At 35.7% G+C, this 27,402-nt stretch overlaps 1 protein-coding gene across 1 annotated transcript in view; it reads right to left on the bottom strand.

Annotated features, from left to right (window-relative positions):
• Positions 1-5,170: 5,170 nt before the first annotated feature.
• The window catches only part of Tis11 (Tis11 zinc finger protein), an 83,087-nt gene continuing 60,855 nt past the window's right edge, over positions 5,171-27,402 (bottom strand). Inside the window, exon 2 of the mRNA XM_088236974.1 lies at positions 5,171-9,669. Coding sequence (XP_088093100.1) covers positions 9,046-9,669 — 624 coding nt within the window. The 3' untranslated portion in view covers positions 5,171-9,045. The remainder of the gene's footprint in view (positions 9,670-27,402) is intronic.

The following is a 27,402-nucleotide window of genomic DNA, read 5'->3' as shown; positions in this document are numbered from 1 at the left end:
AGTGGAGGAATATAGTGTTAGTTCCAAATTGAGATTGCGGCCGCACGCTCCAGATCCCGCATCGGAAAAGAAGAAGAACGTAGTAATACAAACAAATCAATCAAACGACACGAAACCCAAATACATATAGGAAACATTAGAATAATTTGCCCTATACAACATGCACTCAATCAACAGAAGAAAAACAATACGTATCTATAACAAATCATAGTGGAACATCAAATTATCAAGACACTACCGGCAAAATCCTAACACAGATCCTAACATGATCCCTATCGAACTCAGGCGAAATTACTTTCCGTCAACGAGTTTCGTCAACGTCAATTTCGTCGTTTTAACGAGTTGTAAATATCTCACTTTAAGAAAATGGGAGCGTGGGATTCGAACCACGGGCCTTTGAGCCGTAAGTCCGAGACACTAGCCACGGGGCCACAACCCGATTGTGCATGTCCACATGTTCATACATTCTGTGTTCGATGGGTGTACACTGACAATACCCACCCTTTAGTTATCGGACATCGCTTTCGACATCATATATTGTTGGATAATTTATACAGCGAAATTTTTGTGAAAATCACCTCAAGGGCGCTGTACAATAAATAAATATCCCAGCACGTCTTGCAGCTTCAGAGCGCATGGATGGCTGGGATTCTAGTTTCTCGTTTCCAATTAAGATCAATTTAACAATGTTTTGAGTATGTCCAAATGTTTGCAGACTGACTGGATTTCCTCTCTAGAGAGTTCTTTAGATTTAAATTCGACTTCCATATTCCCTTCTGAAAAATGTTTTCCCTCTCTGTTGCAACAAATTTAGAAGATCAATATAAATGACGACAGATGGGAGCTTGATTAAAGCACGTCTTGCAGCTACAGAGCCCATGGACGGTAAGAAATCTAGGCGAATGTGTGGTAAAACGATGTATGATAGGTGCACAAATGTCGAGATCCGTGAAGTGTGTAGGGCTGAGACATGCATTATTGACAGAATCAAGAAAGGGGTGCTGCGTTGGTTTGGACATGTAGAGCGAATGGACAGCGAAAGAACGGCTAAAAGGATCTACGATGCAAATGTTGATGGATGCAGTTTTCTGCAGTTTCGAGGAAGACCGAGAAAGACATGGCACGATCAAGTCCATCAAATACTTGAAGATGGACATGTCAAAAGTAGGAATAATCGGCGTGCGTGCATGAGAAGATGTATGAATGTAGGGGAAGCGAAGTCTGTATGCCAAGATAGAGTGTTATGGCGTTCTATCCTCTCTGCCTACCCCTACGGGGAAACGGCGTGATGGTTTGTTGTTGTTGACAAAGAAATTCATTGTTTTGATGAAATTTAAATGTTTAAGTTTAAGTATTTTTTTATACATATTTTTATTAAAACTGTTATTTTTTACTTTTCGATTTTAGCAACTGTTGTTTATTTCCCATACAAATGAAAATACACTAGTAAAAAGACACATTTGAAACCGAATATAAATACATTTAAATGTCAATTCTTGTAGTTTAGAAATGATTACTGCCAAGTAATCATTTCTAAACTACAAGAAAAAAAATTAACGAAAATTTTCTGCCAGATTTAATTTAGGTTTCAGAGTGATAAATTGATTATTTATTTTTTTGGTTTTAGTTATTATTTGGTAGTTATAACATTAGAATTGCTATCTCGATTACAGGAAATATGAAAAAAAAACAAACCTAGTGAATCAGGGTAAATTTACTCGAATTTTGAGAATTACCGTCACACTCCTTCCCAAAGTTTGCTGTGTGACGGATAATAAATTATGTATGACCATTCTTCGTGGATCGAGTGCAATAAACTGTTTGATTATATTATAAATATTCATTTTTAAGCTGCCTGAATTAAATTTTACTGATGAAAAAATATGGTATTAGTATTTAAAAGAAAAATATTAAGGAAGATATTTGGCGCTGTCAACCAAAACGGAGTGTTGAGACGGCTTAATCATGAATTAGAGGCACTGTATGGCGAACCCAACATTGCACAATTCATCAAAATAAGAAGATTACAATGGTTGGGCCATGTGCACAGAATGAACGATGATCGCACCCCAAAAAAGATTCTTTATTCCACCCCGGAAGGCAGACGAAGCAGAGGCAGACCAAAATTAAGATGGCTGGACAATAAGGAAAGTGACATTAGAGCGATTGGCCTGACAAACTGGAGAAGAGCCGCAGGGTGCAGGGAGGAATGGAGACAGATTCTGGAGGAGGCCAGGGTCTACAACGGGCTGTAGCGCCACCGATGATGATGATCAAATTTTATACTGTATTTCTTGCATTTCTTTAAATTATATTTATTTGTTTCCTAGTATTAGATGTTAATATGAGCTTAGTCAGTTTTTTTCCAAATTTGAAAATTAACGCCAAAAATGCTTAATGATATAAGTCAGGGCTGTCCAACCAGATACGATCCCGGGCCAATTCAAATAACTAAATCGATCGGAGGGCCGCAGAAACACACTTCAATTTAAAAATATAAATAATTGTTACCACATAATTTATTTTTTTTAGACAAAGAAGTATTTGCATTTTTATGATTTACCAAATCTTTCATTTTCAAGGCCATTTTCATCGAGTTGTAAATAACTCACTATTAGAAAATGGGAATCCAGTTGGGGTAGAGTGGAATTCGAACCACAGACTTTAGACTATCCACGGAACCACAACCTGATTTATTAATAAAGAACTAATAATTAATTTTATTAGTTCTTCGTTAAATTTTTTTTTACAGTTCTGTCAATAACATCAATATTAGTTGTTGCCAGACGCAGTGCGTGTGTAGATGAGTTATTTGACAACGAAGACCTATATTTAGATTTGATCAAATTCATAATTGATCAAGCACTTTTACATAGGTACATATTTTTAAGGCAAGATTCGTTAGTTTAGAGAAATAATACACAGTTCGGGAATTCCCTTAATAATAGTGACAGAAAACTTTTTGCCATTTGAATAAATAATTTATAACGATGGTAACCCCGTCAGGATGGCAACACTTGGACATTTCCGCCGCCGCTAGGATCAGCAGCCAGAAGCTCTAAGCTCTACCCTCTCTCTCTCCTGCTGCAGAACTCACCGCGTACGTATCGTTGTTGTGTTGCTCCGTCCATCGTTTCTCTTATTGAAATAAACGTGTTTTAAGAACTGCGAGTTTTATTAAATGCGATAGATCCTCCTTTTGTTTACAATTTCATTAATTTATTTGGAATGCCATAAAAATAAAATAACTAACCAACTAACCATCACGCCATTTCCCCGGAGGGGTAGGCAGAGAGGATAGAACGCCACACCACTCTGTCCTGGCACACTTCCTTTGCTTCCTTCACATTCATACATCTTCTCATGCACGCACGTCGATTATTCCGACTTTTCACATGACCACTTTCAAGAATTTGTTGTACTTGATCATGCCATGTCTTTCTCGGCCTTCCTCGACTTCTACAACCAGACACATTCGCATCATAAATCTTTTTAGCCGTTCTTTCATCATTCATTCGCTCCACATGACCGAACCATCGCAAAAGACCTTTCTTAATTTTGTCGACAATGCTTAACTCAGCCTTGCATTCTGCTCTAATTTCGACATTAGGGCACCTATCATACATTGTTTTTCCGCACATTCGCCTGAGGGATCGCATTTCAACAGCATTCAGTCTACTTTCGTCCCTTTTTTTCCAACTCCATGCTTCGCTTCCATACATTAGGGTTGGCACCAGAACTCCATTATGAACTGCTAATTTAGCCTCTTGCTAAAATAATGTTCTACGAAATATTTTTTTTCGTATTTGCGGTAGAAAAAAAAAAACACGTAGCGGGCTGCACAAATATAAGCCGCGGGCCGTGCTCTGGACAGCTCTGCTATAAATGATGTTCCATCTCTATTGCAATCAATTTCTTTTCATGTTCCCAACCATGTCACAAAAAGTCAAAATTTGCTATTTATCAAATCTTTTGTTTTTGTCTTAATGTGTTGAATAGTCAGTTCGTCGCATAACTTGGAATTCTTTGGGATAGATCATCCCGTTTTCCCGTTATCTATTCGCCATTAACTCAGTTTAGGATGAAGATGGGTTAGACGGCTTATCTAGGAATATTATACGTTGATCATGTGATATATTATTGCATACCATTATTTTACTTTCCTCGTTTGTCTTTGCTACGTAGTTTTATGTTCTTTTTGTTCAGTTTCTTGTCTTTACTTATTCATATAACTGTAGTAATTGGCTTAGGCCGTATATTGATTAAATAAATAACTATGCACGGTGTTTCAGAGCCAGACTGCGAAACATCAGAGAAATATTCCCGGTGGTAAATTTTATTAAAAAATTCTAATATTTTTTATCAAAAACTTATTTTTTTTATAAAAAAAAATTAATTAATAAAGTTTTAAAATGAATGAATTGGTGTGTTATCTTCCTTACCTACCCCTACGGGTAACGGCGTGACGGTTTGTTTGTTTTTAAAAATGACAATCCTTAATGTCTCAGACTATTATCGCTTACACAAACCGTCACCCCTCCCCTACCCAGCCGCTTCCTTGGGTGCGCCAGGTGCGTACCGCTTCGTTGGTAGAGTTTATCTTTGACCTTCCTTTTTTATTTTTTTTAATAAAAAAAAAGATTTTCCAAAAAATTCATGATGACAATTACCCGACCCTTTTTGATGGGCCAGTACAACCAGTTAGGGCCAGTTGCACTACAAAATATTAAACTTTTAAAAATGTTTGGTTAAGGTGGACAAAATGGGTTGCATAAAAAAAACAATATTAACAATCATTTTGACGAAAACGCATCAATTATTTAACTTTACTTTATTTCCAGAATCAACCCGCCCTTTTGACAAGAGAATAATAGTGTCCAGTTGCTTACTTTCAACAACGATTTATGTAAAATATATATATTATGCACTTACACTTGCCATAATAAAATTTAAGGATCGACCAAATGAAACCAAATGACCAAATGAAAGTGGTCATGTGAAAAGTCGGAATAATCGACGTGCGTGCATGAGAAGATGTATGAATGTGAAGGAAGCAAAGGAAGTGTGCCAGGACAGAGTGGTGTGGCGTTCTATCCTCTCTGCCTACCCCTCTGGGGAAATGGCGTGATGGTTAGTTAGTTAGTTAGTTAGACCAAATGAAACAACGGTATAATTTATACACAGACATTTTGTCTTTTATTCATGAAAATTCAGAAAAAAGACATGAGATACCAGAATTATCAAAATACCATAAGACTAAAAGTATAAATTAAATTACAAAACATTAAATAGCATAAAATAATATTTTTATAACCTAAAATACAAAAATGACTGACGATATATAATGTTATTTGTTTAATTAACCAAAAGATATTCGCATATTTGCTTATAGGAAAGAGTAACCAAAATAAAAGTATAATTAATACATATTAAAATAATTGGTCCCATAGAACGAAATATGAAAAGGTCTTATGGAGTGTAAAAATATAGTCACGGGAGATATTTTGAATAAAAAATATTCAAATTGTGTAAAAAAATAAGTTATCGGGTGAGATACAAGTTGCAGTTGCACCCGGGAAATAAAATTCAGTAAATTTCACTTTTAGATACAAAAATACATATCTTTTTACGTTGTCGGAAAATACATGTAAGGATTTAATCACGGTCTATATTGCAATTTATTAAAACTCAAATCGCCTTCAGGTGGCCAAATTAAATTAAATAATCCAAATTCAAATAAAAAAGAAAAGATAGTTTTTATAAATTTATTTAAAGTACAAAAAACTTACAGACGGTATTAAAGTAAGATCAAATTAAAATTAATATTAACAAACTTTCATAATTTTCTAAAACCACTGAAGTTCTCACAATATGTACAGGTTTCACTATAATTAGCATAAATAGGTTTTAAGCAAAAGGGTCTTCGATAACACTGGCACAATTTGGCGGCTCAAATGTGAAAGGATATTACTTTTATTCAAAAAAATACTTAATTTAATCAAGTGCAACGAGAGCTTTAGAGACTCGAAGGCGAGGGGGTTCATATTTCACAATAAATTAAATCTAATTTACATAATTTAAATAATCATTTATAGTATTTGCAATGAAAACAATTGATTAGTTTATTTTCTAGATCAGAAAATCAAATTGTACGATGAACTAACTTTTAATTCATTGTCTCTCGACCGAACAACTCTCGACTTGGGCGAATCTGTTACTAGGCCGGTTATCGCGGCCTATAACTCTTATCGGATACGGTATCAAAAGTCAACGATTAACAAACTCATTTAATCGATAAAAATTAGGAAGAGAGAATAAATTCCACCATATCGTTAGAGAGATATACTAATCTCCGAGTACATTAAAATTTTCACAACTGAAAATATAATAATAAATAAATAAATAAGTGTAATAAATTAATTAAATATTCCCCCGACTCGACGAGTCTCCTGATTTCGCCCCCGGATAATTAACGTAACAATTTAAATTAACAAAAAATAAAAACAAAAAATAATCGTATAAATAATAATTTAAGGATATCACTCGTACATACATACGTTTTCGTATATTAAGCTTATTATTGTGAAATGCAAGATAAATGTACAGAATGGAAACCGTCGCTCAAAACGGAAACGGCGAAATTCAACTTATAATTGACGGATATGAAGTCGGTTTAGAAGATTGAAGTTGAATATATATATAGTAGTATGTACAACGAGAAACATCGCGAACGAGTACCGAGCACACGAGAACATAAATGATTGCGCAAAGTTAATAATTTAAATAAATAATTGTTTTAAGCGTCAATTTATTATAAATCTTAAAAAGTCCCACGCAATTACCGCGCCTGACACTTCAGCATAAAAACTAGGTGACCAGAATTGATCCAGCAGAAACTAACCGAGTAAAATGTATGTAGAGTACGAAAAACTCTTAAGTTATAAAAAATATTAACATAATATTTTCTAATTACGCGAGACATCGTTCAATCGTCGCCATACACAGAAATGAGAAATATTTCGAGGAGTCTTTTTACTGGTTGGAAATAGTTGTCAGATAGGCGACTTCGGGTGCACGGCGACGGATGAAGATACGGTGGAGTCCAGAGCGGCGATAGCGGCGTTGGGTTTTGACGCCAGTATTTAAACATTCAGAATTCCGAGCACCGATTCCTGGTGGCCCTTTTCCGCCTTCCTACTCCTACTTCCGGCCCAAAGCTTCGATCGACAATATAAAAACGTAAAACTAAAGTCCCCCGAAATGAATACAGAGATCACTCGAACGAAGAGAGGTGTGAGGAATCAAACGGAGAGGTTCAAGCCATGTGCGGGATTAACATGTGGTTGGTTGGGTGTGATTCTACTTAATACTAACTAATGGTTCGTCGTTAGTTATAAACCGATGGAAGATTTTGGATTGTATGTTAATAATTTTTGATAGAATACTATTTATCTTATACATTAATTCATAGGTAGAAATAGATTTATAACAATATTTACTGTGCATTTTGAAATTCATATAGACTTTATTCATTGGAAGACATACAAAACGATTGTATTTGCACACATTTGTTATATAATTTTTAAATATTTTTTTTTCAAATAAAGATAAAATAAAATAAACTCAAGTCTTCGAAAACAATACACAAATTAAATTATAGCAAGATCCAAATGCTAACGCAATAATTATAAAAAAGACATTTTAACATCGCTACAATATTACATCATAAGGCATCAGGTTTTCTTATTAAGGCACGGTATAGTCCGTTCATTGAGTAAAGTTATAGTAACATTAATTAAATTAAAAATCATAAATTATTTAACCTAGGGTCGTGCCATACACGACACTTTCGCGTAATTCAAGTGAATAATTAAAAAAGATAAAAAAACATTTTTTAAATAATATAAATACCACACATCAGTATAATAAAAATGTGAATGATCTACTAACAACATGAATGTTCGCTTCACACCGCAGCGAATCCCAGTGCGGCTTCAGTGGCCGAGTGAAGTGCACCATACACCAGTAACCGGGTAGAGGGGTGCCAGACCCAACCGCGGGCGGAAAACACAGGGCCGCTGCGGATCGAGCACTCGACAGCGAATGCGTTGATTTCAGATGTAATTTTTTCTTCTTCAGACACAACTAAACCTCGACAAAAGGCACCGTATTATTATTATTATTATTAAACGTCGCAGGGTTTGAGAAGCGAAGGGTTCCGACGATGCGTAGTACTTCGGCATTTAAACAAAGGGTTGGGATGTGAGCGTGTGCTCGTGTAGTGTAGGAATACACGTACGACAACAGTACCACGCGCTCCCCCATTGGTCAGGTCGATACAGATTCGTGAATCTCAGTTTAGGTATTAACGCTACATCTAACCTTAAACTAAAATATTAAATTAAAATTTAACAAATCGATGGATCTCGTAAAGTTTATTCGCGTCAGTTGTGAGGAACTTTCATTATTTGGTAAAAATGTCAAAATATGTACAAGAAAACGTCTACCGAAAACAACAAGCGTTTAGTTCTGAAATTGGTCACATCGGTGGACACATCACCGACATCGTCAAAGGGTTACAGGCGGGACTAGGAGACCGCACCGCGGTCTCGGGTTACACCTCTTTCCTCCATCCATCTAGTAGCGTCGGACCGTTGCACCGAGATCGATCTTGCGTCGCGCCATTCGCTTCTCAAACCCGAGGACCCTATTTATATCGACAGTTTATTTCGCCAATCACAATTACGTTCAATAAATAGTCTAACTTTGCAAAACAACAGCGAATGTTCAATAAACAAAATAATTACAAAAGATTTTGCCGTTGAGGCTGGGACCGGATTCGTCGAAGATCGTTTTGGCCGAATAAGTCGGTCGGTCACACGATCCGACGGATCCGACCCCGACCGGCGACAATTTATCACATCGAATCGATCACGAAGGGAGCGAGGGCACGCCGCGGCAGCTAGGGTAGAAGTCTCGACGGCCCTCGCTTCACCGGATCTCGCACAACTGGAATCAACGCGTTCGGCCGGCAGAGTAGTGCGCTTAAGCCAAAGCCATGTCGCCGAAGCCCATAATAGCGGTTTCCACAAGACGGTTGAAGACGGGTAGCCGCGCTTCCTCCAGCGACGGCGAGGGAGATGTGCGCGGGGACAGCGGTGGCGAGGAGGGGAAGAACGAGGACACCGAGTCAGCGGGGCTGCGCGACAGTGAGGAGCCAGAGCCGGACGGGGTCGGCGGCAGCGATGGGCGGGAGCGGGCCTCTTCGGCGTTGTGCACGAAGTGACAGCGTGGTCCGTAGGGGCAGAGGCCCGACGAGTGGTAGGTACGGCACAACTCCGTCTTGTACTTGGGATGCCGCTGCAGGTTGCGCAGCTCCCGCTCGCCGTGCGCGAACTGGCACTTGTCCCCGTACTTGCAGGAGCCGGCCTCCTCGAAGGGGCGACACAGCTCGGTCTTGTAGCGGGAGGCGTTGGGCGGCTGTTGTTGCGGCTGGAGCTGGGCCGGCTCGGACACCGCACGCTCGAGGCGCCTGTGCTGTATCGCCACCGCAGCTGCCTTGAGCGCCTGCTGCAGGTTGGCGGCGGAGGTTATCGCGCTAGGGTTGTTCCCCCCCAAGGAACATGCCCGCGAAAGAACTGCATGCTGGTTTTGCTCTGCACCTTGGCTCTGAAAATAAGAAAAAAGAAAAATTAAACTATGTTAAATTTTACTATGTACAATTTATAAAACATTGAAATTTATTAATTCAGATTCGTTTATTTATTAATTCATACAAAGAATATTCGTAATGAAAATTATTTATTTACTCAGGGAGATTAGCATTGGCAACTGATCATTACTAAAAAATGGTTCAGAAAAATACAAATACAATTGAATAGTAAAATAAATAACACATTCAACGAATCGTGTCTATAAAATGTATGTGTATGTGCAGTTAATGTATAAAGTCGTAAATATGTGTGTATTTACATGGTAACGCGGTAAGTATAGATTAGATTTTTAAAAGTAAAGATTTAGTTAACAGAATACTTATGTAATAAATTTACTATCTTTTAATAAAGAAGAATAAAGTCGACACTGATATCGTGTGTAACAAGCAACAATAATGAACTTTCTAAAACTGTATTCGATCTCAAATCCAAAGACAATTGGACAATTGTCCCCACAAGGGGGAAAGAACAATGGTGGCCGACACGGGACGGACTATAATATGGGTTCGAGATGGTACTATGGGACGGGAGACGGAGTGATGCGTGCAGTTCTCCGCCGCACACAATAGACGAATTATGCGGAGAAACTTCTGTGATTGACATAATCAGCGTTCAGATTACGCATTACTTCCGACGCCATATGCAACAAAGGTTCACTTCAAGTTTCTCGTCTCCGATACTATGAAGGCGCAGTGACTAGCGTTTTATTGCTGCGCTCGTATTTTACGATTGCCAGCTTTCTTTAGAACGGACCGATAAACGCGCGTTTACTGAAAATATTTACGAAATAAAATTACTAAGGGGAAAATTCAAGTTCAACAAAATTATTAATACAGAAAGTAAACAATTAAAGGTCACAAATAAATAGTCGCGAGAATATTCTAGAAAGTCGTGATAATTTAAGCGAGCAATCACTTCTATCTGAGGTGCACCAATTTGGTTATGATGTGAAATTTTAATACAATATTTAAAGGAAAAAAAAACACGCAACTGTGCGATACATTTTTGTATTTGAGAGAAAGTAACGAGCCGGGCGAGCGTGGGCTAGGCGAGTACAAAAAAATAAAAAAACAAATAACAAAAAATATTCGAAACATTCACAATAATTCATCAATTGATAGCCAGTGTACTTTTCGTAGGCGAATACTGACGTAATATTTATCGAGAAAAAAAATATATATATTGTAGTTACCCGACTATGAAATGAATGGTGGGCATTGCAACTACTGAGTGTAGAACGATTTTGTCGCCAAATGAAATTTTTGCTGCGGCAGAGGTGTGAGAAGTGCCGCGAGAGAAGAGATTTCTCCCAATTTCTTTTGGCTTCGTGAAACAATATTCGTGGCGTCAGCTCTAGAGACTGAACTTTCTACAGATCACTTCAACAGCGATTCGAGGCACATCGGTAGGGCTCATTGAACCAGCTGATTAAATATTTATAACTCGACGTGTGCTTCTCATTTTGTTCCGAAGAAAAACAACGCCACTTTGTTTAAAGACGTTTTTTAAAACTTGTCAACTGTGGAAGTACCGAACTCAGAGTGTCGTTTATACGAATGGAATGGCTATGTGGTAAAGGCACGTCGCCCCTAGAGGCAGACAAAGGACAATAAGGAATACATTAGCACGGCCGATCATAACCGAATTGCGGTCTTCTACCCGAGTTTCGTTCGATTCTGCAGTGTGCTCACGCAGAACTTTGCCGGCAATGTACATCGATGCATTTTGTGGTTTAATTCCTCTTCGTATCTGAACTTTAGTCACGGTTGGCAGATACGACAGAGGGAGGACAGGCCGACAGGGCGCGGCAACTGGTTATGTTAATGAGGGAATCACACCCCACAAATAATACGTATATTGTACACGGTGCTCAATATTAGCGTATTAAATTCCCACGCACGATAGTGAGTGATCAAACTGATTCTTCTTAGAATCTAAGATGTTAAATTTTTCAACATCCTCGATGAAAACCCACATTTCGATTGGGCGAATTCCTCATACATTTTGTCTTGTTAAAATGTTAAATGTTCGAAGAACGAAGGGGTGTTTGAAAGTACCAACGGTGTAATACCATTCGTGTTATTATGCAGGTACGAGTATAAAATATGTTGTCGGGGTTATTCATCGGCCTCGCGAGTTCACTCCACAATACCCAACCTATAGGCAGAATCTAATGAGCATGTTTCGGATAAAGCCACGTACCCACGCAATGCATATTTGTTTCAAAACTGCGGTCGTATTACTTGACTCTCGACAGAAAAGTAACAGAAAGCGTACAACTTAAATTCATAAGCTACCGAAACGAAAGGGATTTATAGAAACTACTTTTAGCTACGAACATAATGGGAACCGCTTGGCGTAAATATTAAACGGAGAATAGGCTAGGAGAATGTCACTAGAGAATACAATGACAATTCAATAATACGACATTATCAATAAGTAAAATGATTTAATGTCTACTTTTGCGGCACGAATTTGTTTTAAGTTTATTGAAGTCCGCAGGAAAAAACCATTAGCATTTAACGTGGGTGTACTCGAACATTTAAAGTATTACTTACTCGAGTTTAATATGCCAATTCAGTGAATAATTGGCGGTTTTGAATTCTGCGAAATGCTGTTCTAGAGGCGTGGTCGAAGAAATACTATTAAGTCAAATAAATTACTATCACGCTGTCACCCGACATTGAAAGCTTACGCGAGTGATCGATCTCGAATCCGATAAACGCCGATATCCGTGGCTGCGTCGAAACAAACCGGAAGATAAATTTATGTAGTTTGATCCAATTAAAATCGAGAATAATCAGGTACCAGATCGGCTACTTACAACTAAAGTTAGGTTCTCAACGTTGCAAATCGGCGCAAATACACCGAGTTGCAGTCACGTTAGGAAGCACATAGACGCAGATGAGGGAAATCGGGAACAGATACAAAACAATTTAATTCGATTCGAAATTGTATAAAATATTAGAGATTTTTGAAAACTGACCAGTAGCTCAATCACATATAACTATCGACGTGCTTAAAAAAATGCTAAGCATTCGAGCGATCACAATGTTTGATCGATGTTTGTAAACAAGTATGGCCAAAGAACACTTCTTTATACAATTACTAAAAATTTTAATAAGATTCCTAAGATGATTTTAAAAGAAAATGTTGACAAAGATTTTAAGAAAAAAATAATTAAATGGTTAATGTGTAACAGAGCTTTATATTGATTATCATTTGATGTCATCTATTTTAATTTTAATAAATAAATTTTGTGGGAAAATTAGGTATGCTGTTCCTAATAATGTTTATATTACTTTTTAAATTTATATAATTTCTCTAACGTTTCTCTTTGTAAAGGAAAAATAAGAAACCTGCTGACAAGCCGGTTTCGCGGTTTAGTGGGTTTCATTATTTTTCCTTTTGTGTTTTCTGTTCATGTTTTTACCTTCTTCAATAAAAAAATAAATAAATAAACAATAATAAACATGCTTAAGTTATCGCAGTCATAAGGCAACGCGTGTGTAATCTCTAAGTCGACGCTCGCGTCGGTTTGTTTTTTGTTTTCCTCGAAAGTAAATACAGTTCATTGGCGAAAAATCGGCGTTCACTATAAAAAATAATACAATATATTGCATTTGCATAATAGTAAAGAATATCTAAAATAAAAAGTGAAAATTAAATTACAATTACTATGGCGACTGCTTTTCTTGACATTGGCTTGCCAACCGCCGGCTAAATGCAATGAATAGCATAATAAATAATAAACATTAACATATTACAACAGAGATGAAGAACATTTTAAAGAAGGCAAATCCACCTGGTCCATGAAGAAGTATAGAAATTGAAAAAATAAAAATTTCAGGCGTTGCTTAGTTTGTAGGTGAAATAATTCAATTATATGAATCTCACTCGCATAAATAAAGATTTCAGCTCTTTAACTTCACAAACATCAACAGATGAAAGAATTGAAGTAATATATAAGTTCAAATATGAGCAGAGTGGTGAATGTTACACAGTGTGTAAAGTGGCAACTTAAACCACATAAGCCCTGTAGATGCCCAGACGACTTCTATATTGCCTTCTTTAAAATGTTCTTCATCTCTGTTGTAATATGTTAATGTTAACAGCTCCCCAGGGAGTTGAATACAGTCCTTGTCTACAAAAATTTGGACAAACTCAAAATATTGTAGCTAATAATGAAATAAAAATAGCAGTTTCGGAATATTTTCCATATTTATACCGGTGAAATTCAAATATGTGATTGCGCAAAACGTAAATATTTTGACATTTAATATTAGGTGTTCCATTGTGATCGCGAATACGATGAACAACCATGGTAAGAAATTGTTATCACGTCGCTTATTTATTTATTTATTCATTTAAAATTACACCAGTTAATAAATATTAATGAACCACAATAAATAACAATAAAAATACTAAATTATTATGACATGTGATGCAATAGAATAACAATCTACAAAAAAGGTATACGTAATAAATAATAAAATTCCAGAGAATACAATGCAAAAAAGATCAGAAATAATTTTTAAAATATAAATTATACAAATTAAGAATCGCACATAATCAAATATACAAAATAATGGTATCATTTAAATCAACAAAATAATAGTAAAATACAGTAGTATTAAAAAAAAAAGAGTATCATTGAAATCAACAGAAAAAGAATATGTATATAAAAACAAAATTGAAATGATAATTGAGATATGTTTTCTAGCATTCTATTAGCACGTCGATAGTTATTTGTGATTGAGCTACTGATTACTTGTCTCAAAATTATTACAAAATTGTCGAGTCGGATTTATGTAATTATTGGGAATGGAATAAAACGATAAGGAATCGAAAGGAACGAATGAATAAGAGACAGGGTAACGAGTTAAACGGTGACTTCCTCACCGCGAGACAATGGAAGAGAACAGATTGTGGAAGACACACGTGTCTACAAATCCGAAGGAATCAACATTGTTTGTCAAAATAAACGCGAGAAAACAATTACGTCCAATTTATTCCGCCTACGAGCGGCGATCGAAACGGGCGGACAGATTTGTTTACGGAAAAACACATGTTCATAATAATATACACCGTTAATTCGATCCCTCGGTGCACTGTGATGGGTGGATGCCGACAGGAAGACCGTTGCCCTGGTAAGTCGTCAGTCGGCAGTGCGGGAGGACGGGTACGTCTGGATGCGGCATCCGCGGACATTCTCGTCTGCCCATCGGAGCGGGTAATGGGAATTACAGACGGCGGACGGGACACAATCAAATGCCTGGGCGGGGTTCTAGGTCCAACCGACACTCGGCAATTAATAATATCATCTAAGAGAGGGTTCCACGTTGCATAAAGGAACTGAATTTACTATCGATTAATCAGAGTCGTTCGTTCAATCTAAATATAACATTAAACCGTACAAAAATATAAAAAATGACAAACTTCTTTAAAGGGTATATTTATATTGTACAGAATTAACGTATAGAACCGCATACAACAAAAAAAAACAACATTTATGATACCAAAAACCTTTTTTGGTAGAAACCACATTCTAAAAATGTGAAAAAAAAAAGAGCTGAAACCTTTATCACGTGGGTGAGATTCATCCGGCTGAACCAAATCACCTACTAGGCAACGCCTGAAAACAATTTTCCAATTTTTATACTTCTTCTTTTACCAGGCAGTAATTCAACAATGTTTGATTATGTCCAAATGTGGAAATATGGAAATCTATTGAAATAAATTTAAATATGAACAACTCCCTAGGGAGGAAATCCAGCCAGTCTGCAAGCAATTTAATTAATTATGGATAACTTATATAGCGCCATTTTCGTAATATAATACCTCAAGGGCGCTTTACATTGTGATTCTATAGTTAAAGACCCTTTCTTAATCTTATCAATTATACTTGACTAATGATTACACTCTCGCCTGATTTCATCATTCGTAACCTGTCATACATTAATTTCCCACACATTCGTCGAAGAGATCGTATTTCAACCGCGTTCACTCGGCTTTCCCTGCCAGTTCCATGTTTCACTTCCATACATAAGTGTTAGGACTAAAACTCCATTATGCACTGCCAGTTTAGCTTCGATTGACATATTTTTATTAGCAATTACTGTGCTTAGTGCTGGGTTCATTTTGTTACCCGCATTCACTCGCATAGTAAAGAGACTCCCGGACGAAATAAAGAATAGTGATATAAATAAAAACAAAGTAAAATTAGTTTTAAAAGTCTTTTTCTTAAATTCTAAGTTTAGTGCGTAAAAAAAATAAAAAAATTGGGAAACCAAACTATTTAAAACAGTGTCAAAAAAAGTGTTTGTTTTTTTAAAATATATATTTCGGTATTAAAAAAGACTTGATTTACTTGTATTAATTTTTTTTAAACTTTTATTTTATTGATATATTTAAGATTTTAAATTTTTTTTATGTAAACATAATTATATTGTGTTACCAAAATGCTTAAAGAGAGAAATCCCTGCAAAAAAACTGCTTTTGCAGTTTGGCGGGAATTAAAAAAAAAAAAAACTCTCCTTTCAACATCTTCTTCTACGCTTCCATCTCTTGAGAACACGCTTCCCAGATACACGAATTCTTCTACTTCTACCTAGTCTACCCTATGTAATATTTTCCTATTCTTACGCAAAATCAAAAAACTGCAGTGTAAAAATAAAATAACTTATACGACCGCGGCGTATTTATTAGTCATGTCAGTCATCCGAGAAACAATATTGTTAGAAAATCACCACACAAAAAGTGGTCTTTCTTATGGCGATCGCAGGTAGTTGAAATATTATGAATCTTGTCAGAATGCAATTTCGACTGGATAAAAACCGGACGCGCTTAATGATGCGTATTATGAAAACGAATCGATTACCACTTAATGGAAAGTTATTGGCTATGAGCCGAGTGCCGAGTCCTGGGCCGCGATTACAATAGGAAGTTAACGACGTCATACCTTTACGGTATAGTTAAAGATAAATTCTCCCGAGCGATTACGAAGAAACACTACCGGTCTTAAAAAGTATTTTCGCCAGAGGATTCAAACAGAGTAACCCTAGATAACCTTTTCCCCTTTCTTCTTTCAAACAAGAGAAACTAAATATAATATGAAAGTAAACAAAAAAATAAAATATGTAAAACCTTTTTAAATAGGTACAGTTAGATTAGACATTTTCTTAATACATAGTGGTTTAAAGTGAGAAAATAGGTGTATATCGATTTCAGATTAAAAAAATCTTCATGTTTTGAGGTAGGTACGTCGGTATGTACCGAAAGCTTAAATACCCCACGGCACACATACCTAGCAACACAAACAAACCGACTAGATGCAGATATAATGAGGCTAGATGCTGATATATTGACGTATAACCTTTTATATTTGGTAAAAAGATCGCCACTATGAAAAATAAATACATGTAATTATTTCAACATTTTTTCCTATCTTTCTAAAAGCATATTTCTACATTTTACTGACTTGACTTACCGTCTCGGGAATTGTCAAATGTCATTTAAAAATCATGTTCAAGCGAGGACTTTTTGCTTTAATAAGGAAATATCACATACTACGAATACCGTCAAAAATATATGAAATGGGTCTAGAATAATAAATTGTAGTTTCGAAATCAATATGGATATTGTGGAGAAATGTTTTCATACATAAATGTAAAAAAAAATGATAAAAATACGTTGCTTGAAAAATGCGACGTGTTTGGCCTTGGTTGTTGTGACGTCAAGATTCGTGATATTGTTATGAACAAATTTCAATGGCCAGGAACAAATAAACATGAATCATGACGTATTAGGGGGAGTGGCCAATGGAATGACCGTTTTAGCGGGAATTCAAAATTACAAATTAGAAAGTATTTTTTATTCTATTGATAATTAGCAAAAAAATATTATTTACTGGACAGTATTTCATAGACATTTATTACTTTAAAATGTGAAAAAAGCGATAATTTCCTACGGTCATTTATTTAAATTTTAAATCCTTTTGAAGCGGTTGCTTTTCACAGAAGCCATTTTAAAATACGAAAGAGAAATACTCTAATTTCAATTTAGCATCGAACGCGGAGTAAAGTTTCCGCGCTTATGTATTGGTTAAATTCGATCATATGACATCTGAGATGACGTAATGAAAACACGCAGATACAGGTCGGGAGAGCATACCGAGGTAGATAGAGCTAGTAGGAAAGTTAAGTATACTGTGTCGGTATGTACCGATGAAGATAGCGTTTGTAATCGCGGCCACGGGTAGTCAAATGACTGGTAGAGGAGGAGTAGAGAACTGAGCCAAACGCGTTCGTTTTCACTTCACGGTATAACAGACATGATTCGATGGGAGGTTTAGTTAACTCGATAGTGGATAGACTGCTGTCTGACCTCTGTTCCTCTCGTGTCAGGAATTCTGATTATGCATACAACTTCATATGACTGAGGATAAAAAAGTAGGTTTTAAAAATTGTTTCACAAATTAAATATCAAAATGTATCGCAACAGAGAGGGACAGCATTTTTAAGAAGGAAATATGGAATTCTAGGCAGGGCTTACTACCCTTCATTGAATGGTTTTGATCATTATTTTTTTAAAACTTTTTAAAAATATTTTTTTATTATATAAAATTTTTAGATTATTTCTTTAAATATTTAATCAGAAAACATACAGTCATACATAATAAGTAATAAAAAATCATTTTTTAACATAAAAAGACCAATTAAATTTTCATAAATTATGCAAAAGATATAAACATTAAATGTGACAAAAAAGTAAATAATAATTTCAAGTGAGAAAAGAATAATTGTTAACATTTGCGTTTTCCATGGAGGTAATAAATTAAAATAAATAAAAATACCGAATGCACACTCCGAGCCATCCACGCACACACACATGAACGCACATATTAACATACACAAACATATACAATTACATGTGGCACATATACAAAGCATAAACCACTCAAGATGCACATTCAGCAACTATCCCGATGCTCAAATAATCGACCTCATGAAGAAATTTTCCGTACAAATGCAACGTGCAGTTAAAAATGTCTACATCAATACTGATTCTATTTTAATTTCTACGGGTACGTCTAATGAATTAATTCGTGGTGTAATTGTTTTTACAAGTTGGTATATAAAAAAGGGAATTTAATCTGGTATAGCTAAGAGGACAACGGAAACCAATATTTTGTAAAAGATACGTGATAACATGTTGAACAAGTTACAAATTCAAAGGGGAAACATTACGCTCTCATTCAACCTAATATCCCATCACGTCTTTGGTTTAAGAAAATTTTGCTGAACCAAAAAGATACATCCACCATTTGCTCGAATGACGATAGGGCATTGCCTGGTGTGGGATCAATACTTATTCTATTTTCAGTAGTCAGAAAATTTAATTGTACTTAAAACTTAACTTGGATAAATTTGAAGATAATGCTATGCACTAATAGGTGCGGAAAGGGAATGATGATATGAGCTCCTCTAAAAGACAATTTATCAACAAAAAAAAAACGATAGGGACACACCAATGGTAGAATCTAAAGTGCGGAAAATACGAGAATATGTTTTTATATACACATTAAAAAATAGAGAGATTAGGAATAACGAAATAATCACAGGCAATGGCTTAAATTGTTCAAAGTAGTCAAAAGTGATGATATTTTTAATCCATTTGTTAAAGATACGAAAAAACCATTAGCTCGTGTGAGACGTAAAGAGCGTGAGAGACAATTATTTATTCGGTACTCTTTTACTTCATACCACGCGATATGCGACGAATTAGAAAACTTCTACTCTATTGTATTGGTAATTTATCTTTGATTTGTGATAACTTTTTTCTTCTGTTACTAATAAGTATACATTATTTAATAAAAATAAACGATACGTAAATGTTGAACGGAGGAATAACGAACATCTTAACCCGGAATTTATTATATTTAAAGAAAAGTCGACTGCCGCATACATCAAGCAAGGTTTGCGTTCAACAAAAAAGCAAAGATTTTCGAGTCAAATAATATAAGCCTAAATCTCCGCAAGCAACTTGCCGAGACATATCATGTATGGAGGATAATTGATGTACGGTTGTGAGACATGGTGCCTATCCGAAAGAGATAAAAAAAACTAGAGACCTTTGAGATGTGGTGCTACAGAAGAATATTATAAATTTCCTGGAGAACACATCACTTATGACGAAGTTCTCAGCAGAGTCGAAGAAAGGAGCCACCCAATCAAAACCATCTCAGAAGCGAGCCCAATGGGATCGGTCACATTATGCGCCATGAAGGTCACCCGCATGACATAATAGAGGGAATCGCTAAAGGGGCACAGTGTGTGAGGATTTTAACTGCGCCTCATATATCGAGCTGAAGAGGGGGCTGTAGAGAATAGAGACCTGTGGAGGACGAGATGCGGGACTTTGCTGTGAACCAATCCCCAGGATTGAGACTGTGAAGAAATAATAGATATATCAAAGTTATTAGATGCAATGTGTACTAGCCACACATCACCGGGAAAGGCGATATAAATGCGGAAGAAGAGATAATGATAAATTTATTTTTATCAAATGTACCAGTGGCTGGATATGGAGTTGGGAGGGTGTGAGGATTGGGGACCCCTATCACTCCTATACGTATATTGTCTCCCCTCGCAGGAGGAAGGGTGGGGGGTCACCCTCCACCAATCAGAAGCGCTCGGCCGTGAAGACAATCACGGCACGCGAAGCAACAGTTCGTCGGGAGCCGAGACTCGGCCGCCGATTGGATGTTCCGATTGGAGGGTGCGCAACAAAGGGAACACGATAGGCAGTCAGTATGGCCTGTTGAATCTATTTCTAAATATAGCAGATAAAACATGGACACAACAGGTTTGACTTGTTATTCATTGTCATTTAAAAAAAAAATATATACGCACCTAGTGGTGCATAGGGCTCTGCATTCGACAACAGCAGCGTAAATTGATTTTTAGTATTAAATGTGCAAAACACTCGTTCCTCTATAATAATAATCATATTTGGCTGATGTATATAGCGACATGTTTTTAAAAAATCACCTCAAGGTCGCTTTACAATATTGTATACTTAAACTTACATTTTAACTAAGCTAATGTAATACATTATATTTTCTGATTTAAAATTGACGGTATGACAAACCAAAGTGAGATTTTTTTGGGATCTGAACTGGCTGGGACTGTCGATGATTCGTACGTTTGAAGGCAATCGGTTCCAGGCAGAGGGGCCGGCAACGGCAAAAGCACAATCTCCGAATCTAGTGTATGGGGTGCGCCGGATTTCATTTTCCTCTGCCTGAATGAAATGCTGACCTAGGAGTAGATTTTCTCTATCGTTCTCGTACGAATTGTAATTATTTTTTTTATCTATTAATGTTTTTTTATCTATTTATTTAGAATAATTTAGAAGGCGTTTTTTTGTATGAATCACCTGAAAGGCGCTGTACAATAAGCATCCCAACACGCCTTGCAGCTACAGAGCGCATAGGCGGTTGGGATTCTAGTTCCCCATTTCCATTAAGATTACATTTTAATAATTATATTAGAGCTTGATTACAACACGCCTTACATAATTAATAAACACACCCGATTAATATGTCTCACAAGGTATCAGCATTACAAACTTCTGGTCGAACAATAAGGAGAGGTCTCAGCAAAATGTCCGTTCGAGGTTTTCCCAGAGCATGAATTATGTCATACCCAAAAACCGTACGACTTTTGCTCAGAGGCAATTCTCATTTATCGCACCGAGAGTGTTCAATATTTTGGAAGAGCGTATTAAGCTCTCAAGGACAAAAACTATGTTTAAGAAAGTAGTTAAGGACTGGATTTTCCTTAGTGGGAGGGATTTGAGTAGGAAACTCCTAGGAGTCCTAGATGATTTTCCGAATGTTTGAGTTTACTGTTTACCATATTGATGTGCCATATATATTTTTTAAAATTATTTTTTATGTTTCTGGTGATATATATTTGTGGTGATATACTCCTGTGTCTGTGTCAACTAATTGCTAATCCCATCTCAACACAGGACTTTTATCCCATGGAGTTGGGACTTATGTCTCAAATAATGTACAGTAAAATTATGTATGTAAATAAATAAATAAATATTTTTTTGAAGAACCGTCCATTTTCCATGGTGACGATTTGTTAATCTATCCAACAACAACGTACATCGTATGGTATTATTCTACGTGGATTGATTTAATGTCCTTTAGACGATTTGAATCCGGTTTCTATCAAGTCTTCCCATAAACGGAATATTTTGTCGAAGAAATATAATAACACACCTGTAAACATTGTGTTTGTTTGCCGAGCTTCACACACTAAAAATACTCGTAAATAAATATTATCGGCGCAGCGCGGGGAGACTGAATAATCGTTGTATCGATCTAAACTGAAAGGCATTTTACAACGTCCTGTTTGTGCTTAATAAACAACCACGGCTTATTAACCCTTTGCTCACTGGCGGTACAAATGTTTCCTGGTGTAAAATAACTCATATCGTGAGCACACAAGGAAAACTGGCTAATACAGAATTCTTGTTTGTTGGAAAATCAAGAGTGAAGTTGTAACATAGTCACAAACTAACAGTTTTGCTATTTGGTGCACTTTAGATTTTAAGTTTATTTTGCGGCAACTACACGTGGACCGGACCATTTTCTAGGAATTTAGGAAACAACATGTGTTTGCACATGTGCGAAACTGCGACAGTGACTAGTGGCTACCCAAAATCTACAAAAGCTACCCTTCGTATATTTTTATCTGTTATGGTATCCATGGTGTTGAAACGGTGCTTTATCTATTAAGTTTTTTACTGTTTACTTTTTAACACGAACACTTTACAAATTTACTATTATGCTCAATGTTTGTTTTTGTAAATTTATTGATAATTTTAAGTTGCCAGAATTTGTTAATATTTCCTGTAGCAGATGTTCATAGACTTACTTGATCAATATACAATTTGAGATATAAGTGGACTTGGTTTTTTTGGTAAACTAGGTTCTAAAATTGCAAAAAAATTACTTTTGTACTTTTTGTATTTACTCCGGAGGATCACTCGTTGGGTTGTGTGCAAAATTCAATATGATAATATTTATGATAGCAGGTTAGTTTTTTTTTTTTTGCAATATTGTTGTTGTTTGATAATAATGTTGGTTTACTAACAATATTTCGTTTTGAAAAAAAACACTTTTTGCCTGACGGAACAAATTTGCGCCACTTTTTTTTCATCAAGAGTTTAAAAAAAAAAAAACATGAAAAAAAATCGTTTTTAAGTTATAAATAACTTTTTTTTTAAAAATCCAATAACTCTAGGTACTTGATCTATGTTCCGGGATCAAAGGGTTAAGGAGATACACACGGCTACGGCACGGCGCTACGTGACGAATTTGTCAAATCGCCATTTTAAATTCATTTATTCTAATACCACAAAAACTATCATTATTTAAACACTCACACAAAATTTCATCGATCTTTATCGAAACATGGGATGGGTAAATAATGGGCGAATTCACTTCACAGAGATGTGTTTTGTTTTACGGGGGCCGGTAATGTGGACGTCAGCTTGGATCTGTCGGCTGAGAATGTCCCGACCCGATATGCCTAGGCTTACGTGGGTCCCTGACTGTCTGTCCTGGACTGTCCCGATTCGATACATCGGTCCCGATCTGGCACTTTGTCCCGGCCATGCGGAAAGTAAAAAAAACTTTTTAAAGTTCTGGAAAAGGTACATTCCAGCGAGAAGTACTATTGGTACAATACAATCAAGTAATTTAAAGAATATAGTTAATTTGAGTCAAATTTGAGATTTAGAATAAATAAGGCCTTTAGTATCAAAGATGGTCAAACGACCCCGAACCTATTTTTTTTTAAATGTCGAAAATCCGTAATAGCACTAATAAAATATTTTTTATTTGATAACATTTGGTGCTATCAACACTTTGAACGCTAAAGCTTTTTTTATGAAGTATTACATATGCTTACAACAACAGAGACAAAGAACATTTAAGAGAAGGTAATAAAGAACTATAGGCATCTACAAGGCTTATGACTTGTCAATGGCTGGTTTAAGTGGCCTTTACACACTGTGTAACATTCACCATTCTGCCCATATTTGAACATCTATATTCCTTCAATTCTTTCATCTGTTAATGTTTGTAAAGTAAAAGAGCTGAAACCTTTATTTATGCGGGTGAGATTCATCTAATTAAATTATTTCACCTACATACTAGGCAACGCCTGAAAAGTTATTTTTTCAATTTATATACTTCTTCATGGACCAGGTGGATTTATCAACAATATTTTGAGTTTGTCCAAATTTTTGTAGACAAGGCCTGGATTCAACTCCCCGGGGAGCTGTTTATATTGACATATTACAACAGAGATGAAGAACATTTAAGAGAAGACTGCCTAGAATTCTATATTACTTTGTCTTAAATGTTCTTCTTCTCTTTTGTAACATGTTAATGTAAACAGCTCCCCAGGGAGTTGAATCCAGTCCTTGTCTATAAAAATTTGGACAAACTTAAAATATTGTTATTAAATATGCAGTTAGCCGCTTTTGATACTATTTTTAGCGTTTGGCCATCTTTGATACTGAGGGCCTCAAATTATCTTTTAACCTATCTTTTTTTCATGTATATTTATAGTTTTAACGTATTTGTCTAGAATTACTTTGATAATATTTGAACATCTAGTAAATCTAAACAGATTAAAGAAATTGTTTTAAATCTTGCTTTTAAATATACCAGACTAGCTTTTACCCGCGGCTTTCCCGCGTGGTATTAGGAAGAAGTAATTAGTTTTGTCGTTGTATTTGTTATGTATTTTTTCGGAATAAAAATTAGGCTGTATCGATTGCCGGTCCTCCAACTATCACTATGCAAAAAAAAGACAATCCGTTAGTTTATTATTCGTTATTCTATTTAAAAATCCAAAATCCTACTACAAAACTAAAACGAAAATCAAACCAAAATAACCATAGATAAATCAAGTCATTATTTAAATTGATTCTTTTTGACATCCCACCTTACCGCCTACTGATTTTCAAATATCGTTGCTCATTGGTGATTTTTTTTTTTCATTGTACTTTTGATTCGGGGTGAAAAATAAGTATCCAATTTTACTTCGCAACTCTCCGGGTATCCCTATGTAATAAAATATGTCGATCGGGCGCTCCGTTGCGACGTGAAAGAAACACAAACAAACAGACACACTTTTGCATTTATAATACATATGAGAAAGGATTGTGTATCTAAATATTTAAATAATAAAGCAACTTTCGGGGTTTAATCTATTTTATTTATTTGACTTCCCTCTCTCCTCTTCCCGACGCGACAGTGACAAGAAACTGTTTTTAAGAGATTTATAATTATGGTAAGTTTAACTTTACCCAAGTTCCAAGGAATCAGAATATTACAGAGAATGCAACTGGAGGCGCGATGCTTAAGCCTAAATGAGGATTTACACGATGTTCATATAGTGATTAGCCACGAGGACTTGTCAAGAGGGGTAACATTATGCATAGTAAAGGCAAAAAAAGGTATAAATGATAGCAGGACACCAAATGCCAACACCCTTCGAGTGGATCGGAAGGCCTGTTGACGAATGACAACAGTCCGCCTTCTCCTGACGAGTTTTCCGTGGTTTCCTCGTCACTAGAGCAAATGCGAAGAAGCTCCTAAACGGCCACAGCCGAAATATTCCACCCGATCCTTGCATGTTATAAACATAACAACTAAATTAGGTTTTTATTTAAGTTAATTTAATAGAATATTGTTTTTTTAAAGTAAACAAATCAATAACTATCTACAACCTACTTCCACTGTTCATTAAAACAGTTAGTAAAGATAAAATGTTCAAAAAGGCTATAAAAAAATGGATAGTGGAGTAGAGTATAAGTAAAATGGATTGTCTTATTCGCCCAAACCAATATTAAATCAACTGTTCCACAAATGTATAGTTTATGTGACGTTTTTGTTCTTTTATTGTGCTTTTTATAGTATTAATAATATGGGTATACACGAATTAAATAAAAACATAAATACGTAGTGTTTAAAACTGTCTGATCATTTTGTTAATTACCTCTGTATATTAAATCTTCTTTGTATATTCTCACATGTTAAAAAAAAGCATATTGTTAAGTGTCCTCGGCACGGGTAACCCCAGTGAGGTCACATTATTTTTATTATTAATCATTGTTTATAATGGAAAAAAATGAATAAAATAAATATTATATCCACATTATAAGCATGAAAAGTAAAAAAATAACGTAACATACATAAAAAAAATAATAATGGAATTTTACATTTTAAAATAATAGTACAGTACATTCAATTTTGTAATAAACTTTGTCCGTGTGCGTGACAGAACGTTTTCAAATACAATATGTATGTTCTCATCACTTAATTTTTCTGCGTAGTAACGTCAGATTACGACGGAAGTCTGTAAGTGAATACAGGTAAGGAAGACTTATCTACGAATTGAAAAGCCATCTATTACGCGCATATAACTCGACTGTTTAATTATACGTTATTGGGAAGCATAGAGTTCATTGACAACATTTACGTACTATATTTTGAGTATGTATAAGTACAGAATGTCAAGGTGATTCATGAATATTGACGATTTAATAATCTGTTAAAGTATCATTCAATCATGATGAAATCCCTTGAGGGTTCAAGCGAGAATTTCTGTATAGTTTTTTAATTCCAAAAATATTGTGAGTTAGTTATCAAGTTTTCATTTTTATCCGCGATACTAAAAGGGTATCGTCGCAATTTAGCCATCCTTTTAAAATGGACGCATTTTCCTTTGTTTATTAATTTGGGGACCAGACTAAACTACCCTCGGGCAAGATGTAGACGTGTTATCTTAGACGCCAATTCATCACTAAGGTAGTGCCAGGTATTGTGGGAGTAATCCCATAGGTACTGTGAAAGCCCCTCGGTCCGGAGATGCAGGTAAGCGTCCCAGAGGAGATTAAAGGATCAATGTGTAACTAGACAGGTAAGACGGAGAGGCATGAATAAATCATGAGGGGTAGAATCTACACCCTCGGCTACCTGCGTTTCCTATCATTCAGATGCGTCTATCTACGTTGGAATTCAAAACACGGGAATTAGTTTTCGTTAGATTTAAAGGAATATATAACATACATACGAAATTGAACGGCATGAGCTAAAATAACGTCTTTGCCAGATGACGTTTGGTTCACCAATGCGTATTTCTCTAAAACTTTCATTATAATATAAGATGTTTATTAAAATGTATGTTTACGGAAGAATTTTTATTTTTAGGATTCCCTAATAATATGCATGTTTCCACTTTCGAAAATGTGCGAAACACCCATGTGCAAAGTTTCAATATACAGTGCGCTTAAATTTTTAATAGCCCCATGTTAATGTGGTATTATTATGGATAACTATATCGCTTTATTTTTGTAATATTATACCGCAAGAGCGCTTTACAAAGTGAATCTATAAATAAATAAATTTAAAGTTTTCATTAAAAATTTGTAATTTAAGTAAAACTGCGTCAAACATGCTACGGATTTATTGAAATGATTTAGAGAAGAAGTGGGTTTTAGGTTTTTTCCGAAACTCTTAACATGTCCATCTTCAAGTATTTGTTGGATTTGCAAATGCCATGTCTTTCTCGGTCTTTCTCTATTTCTGCATCCA

Source organism: Micrasema longulum, unplaced genomic scaffold (assembly GCF_059751315.1).
Source record: "Micrasema longulum isolate JH-2025_06_02 unplaced genomic scaffold, ASM5975131v1 h1tg001628l, whole genome shotgun sequence".
NCBI lineage: Eukaryota > Metazoa > Arthropoda > Insecta > Trichoptera > Brachycentridae > Micrasema > Micrasema longulum.
This window is presented reverse-complemented; position numbering and strand designations above follow the sequence as displayed.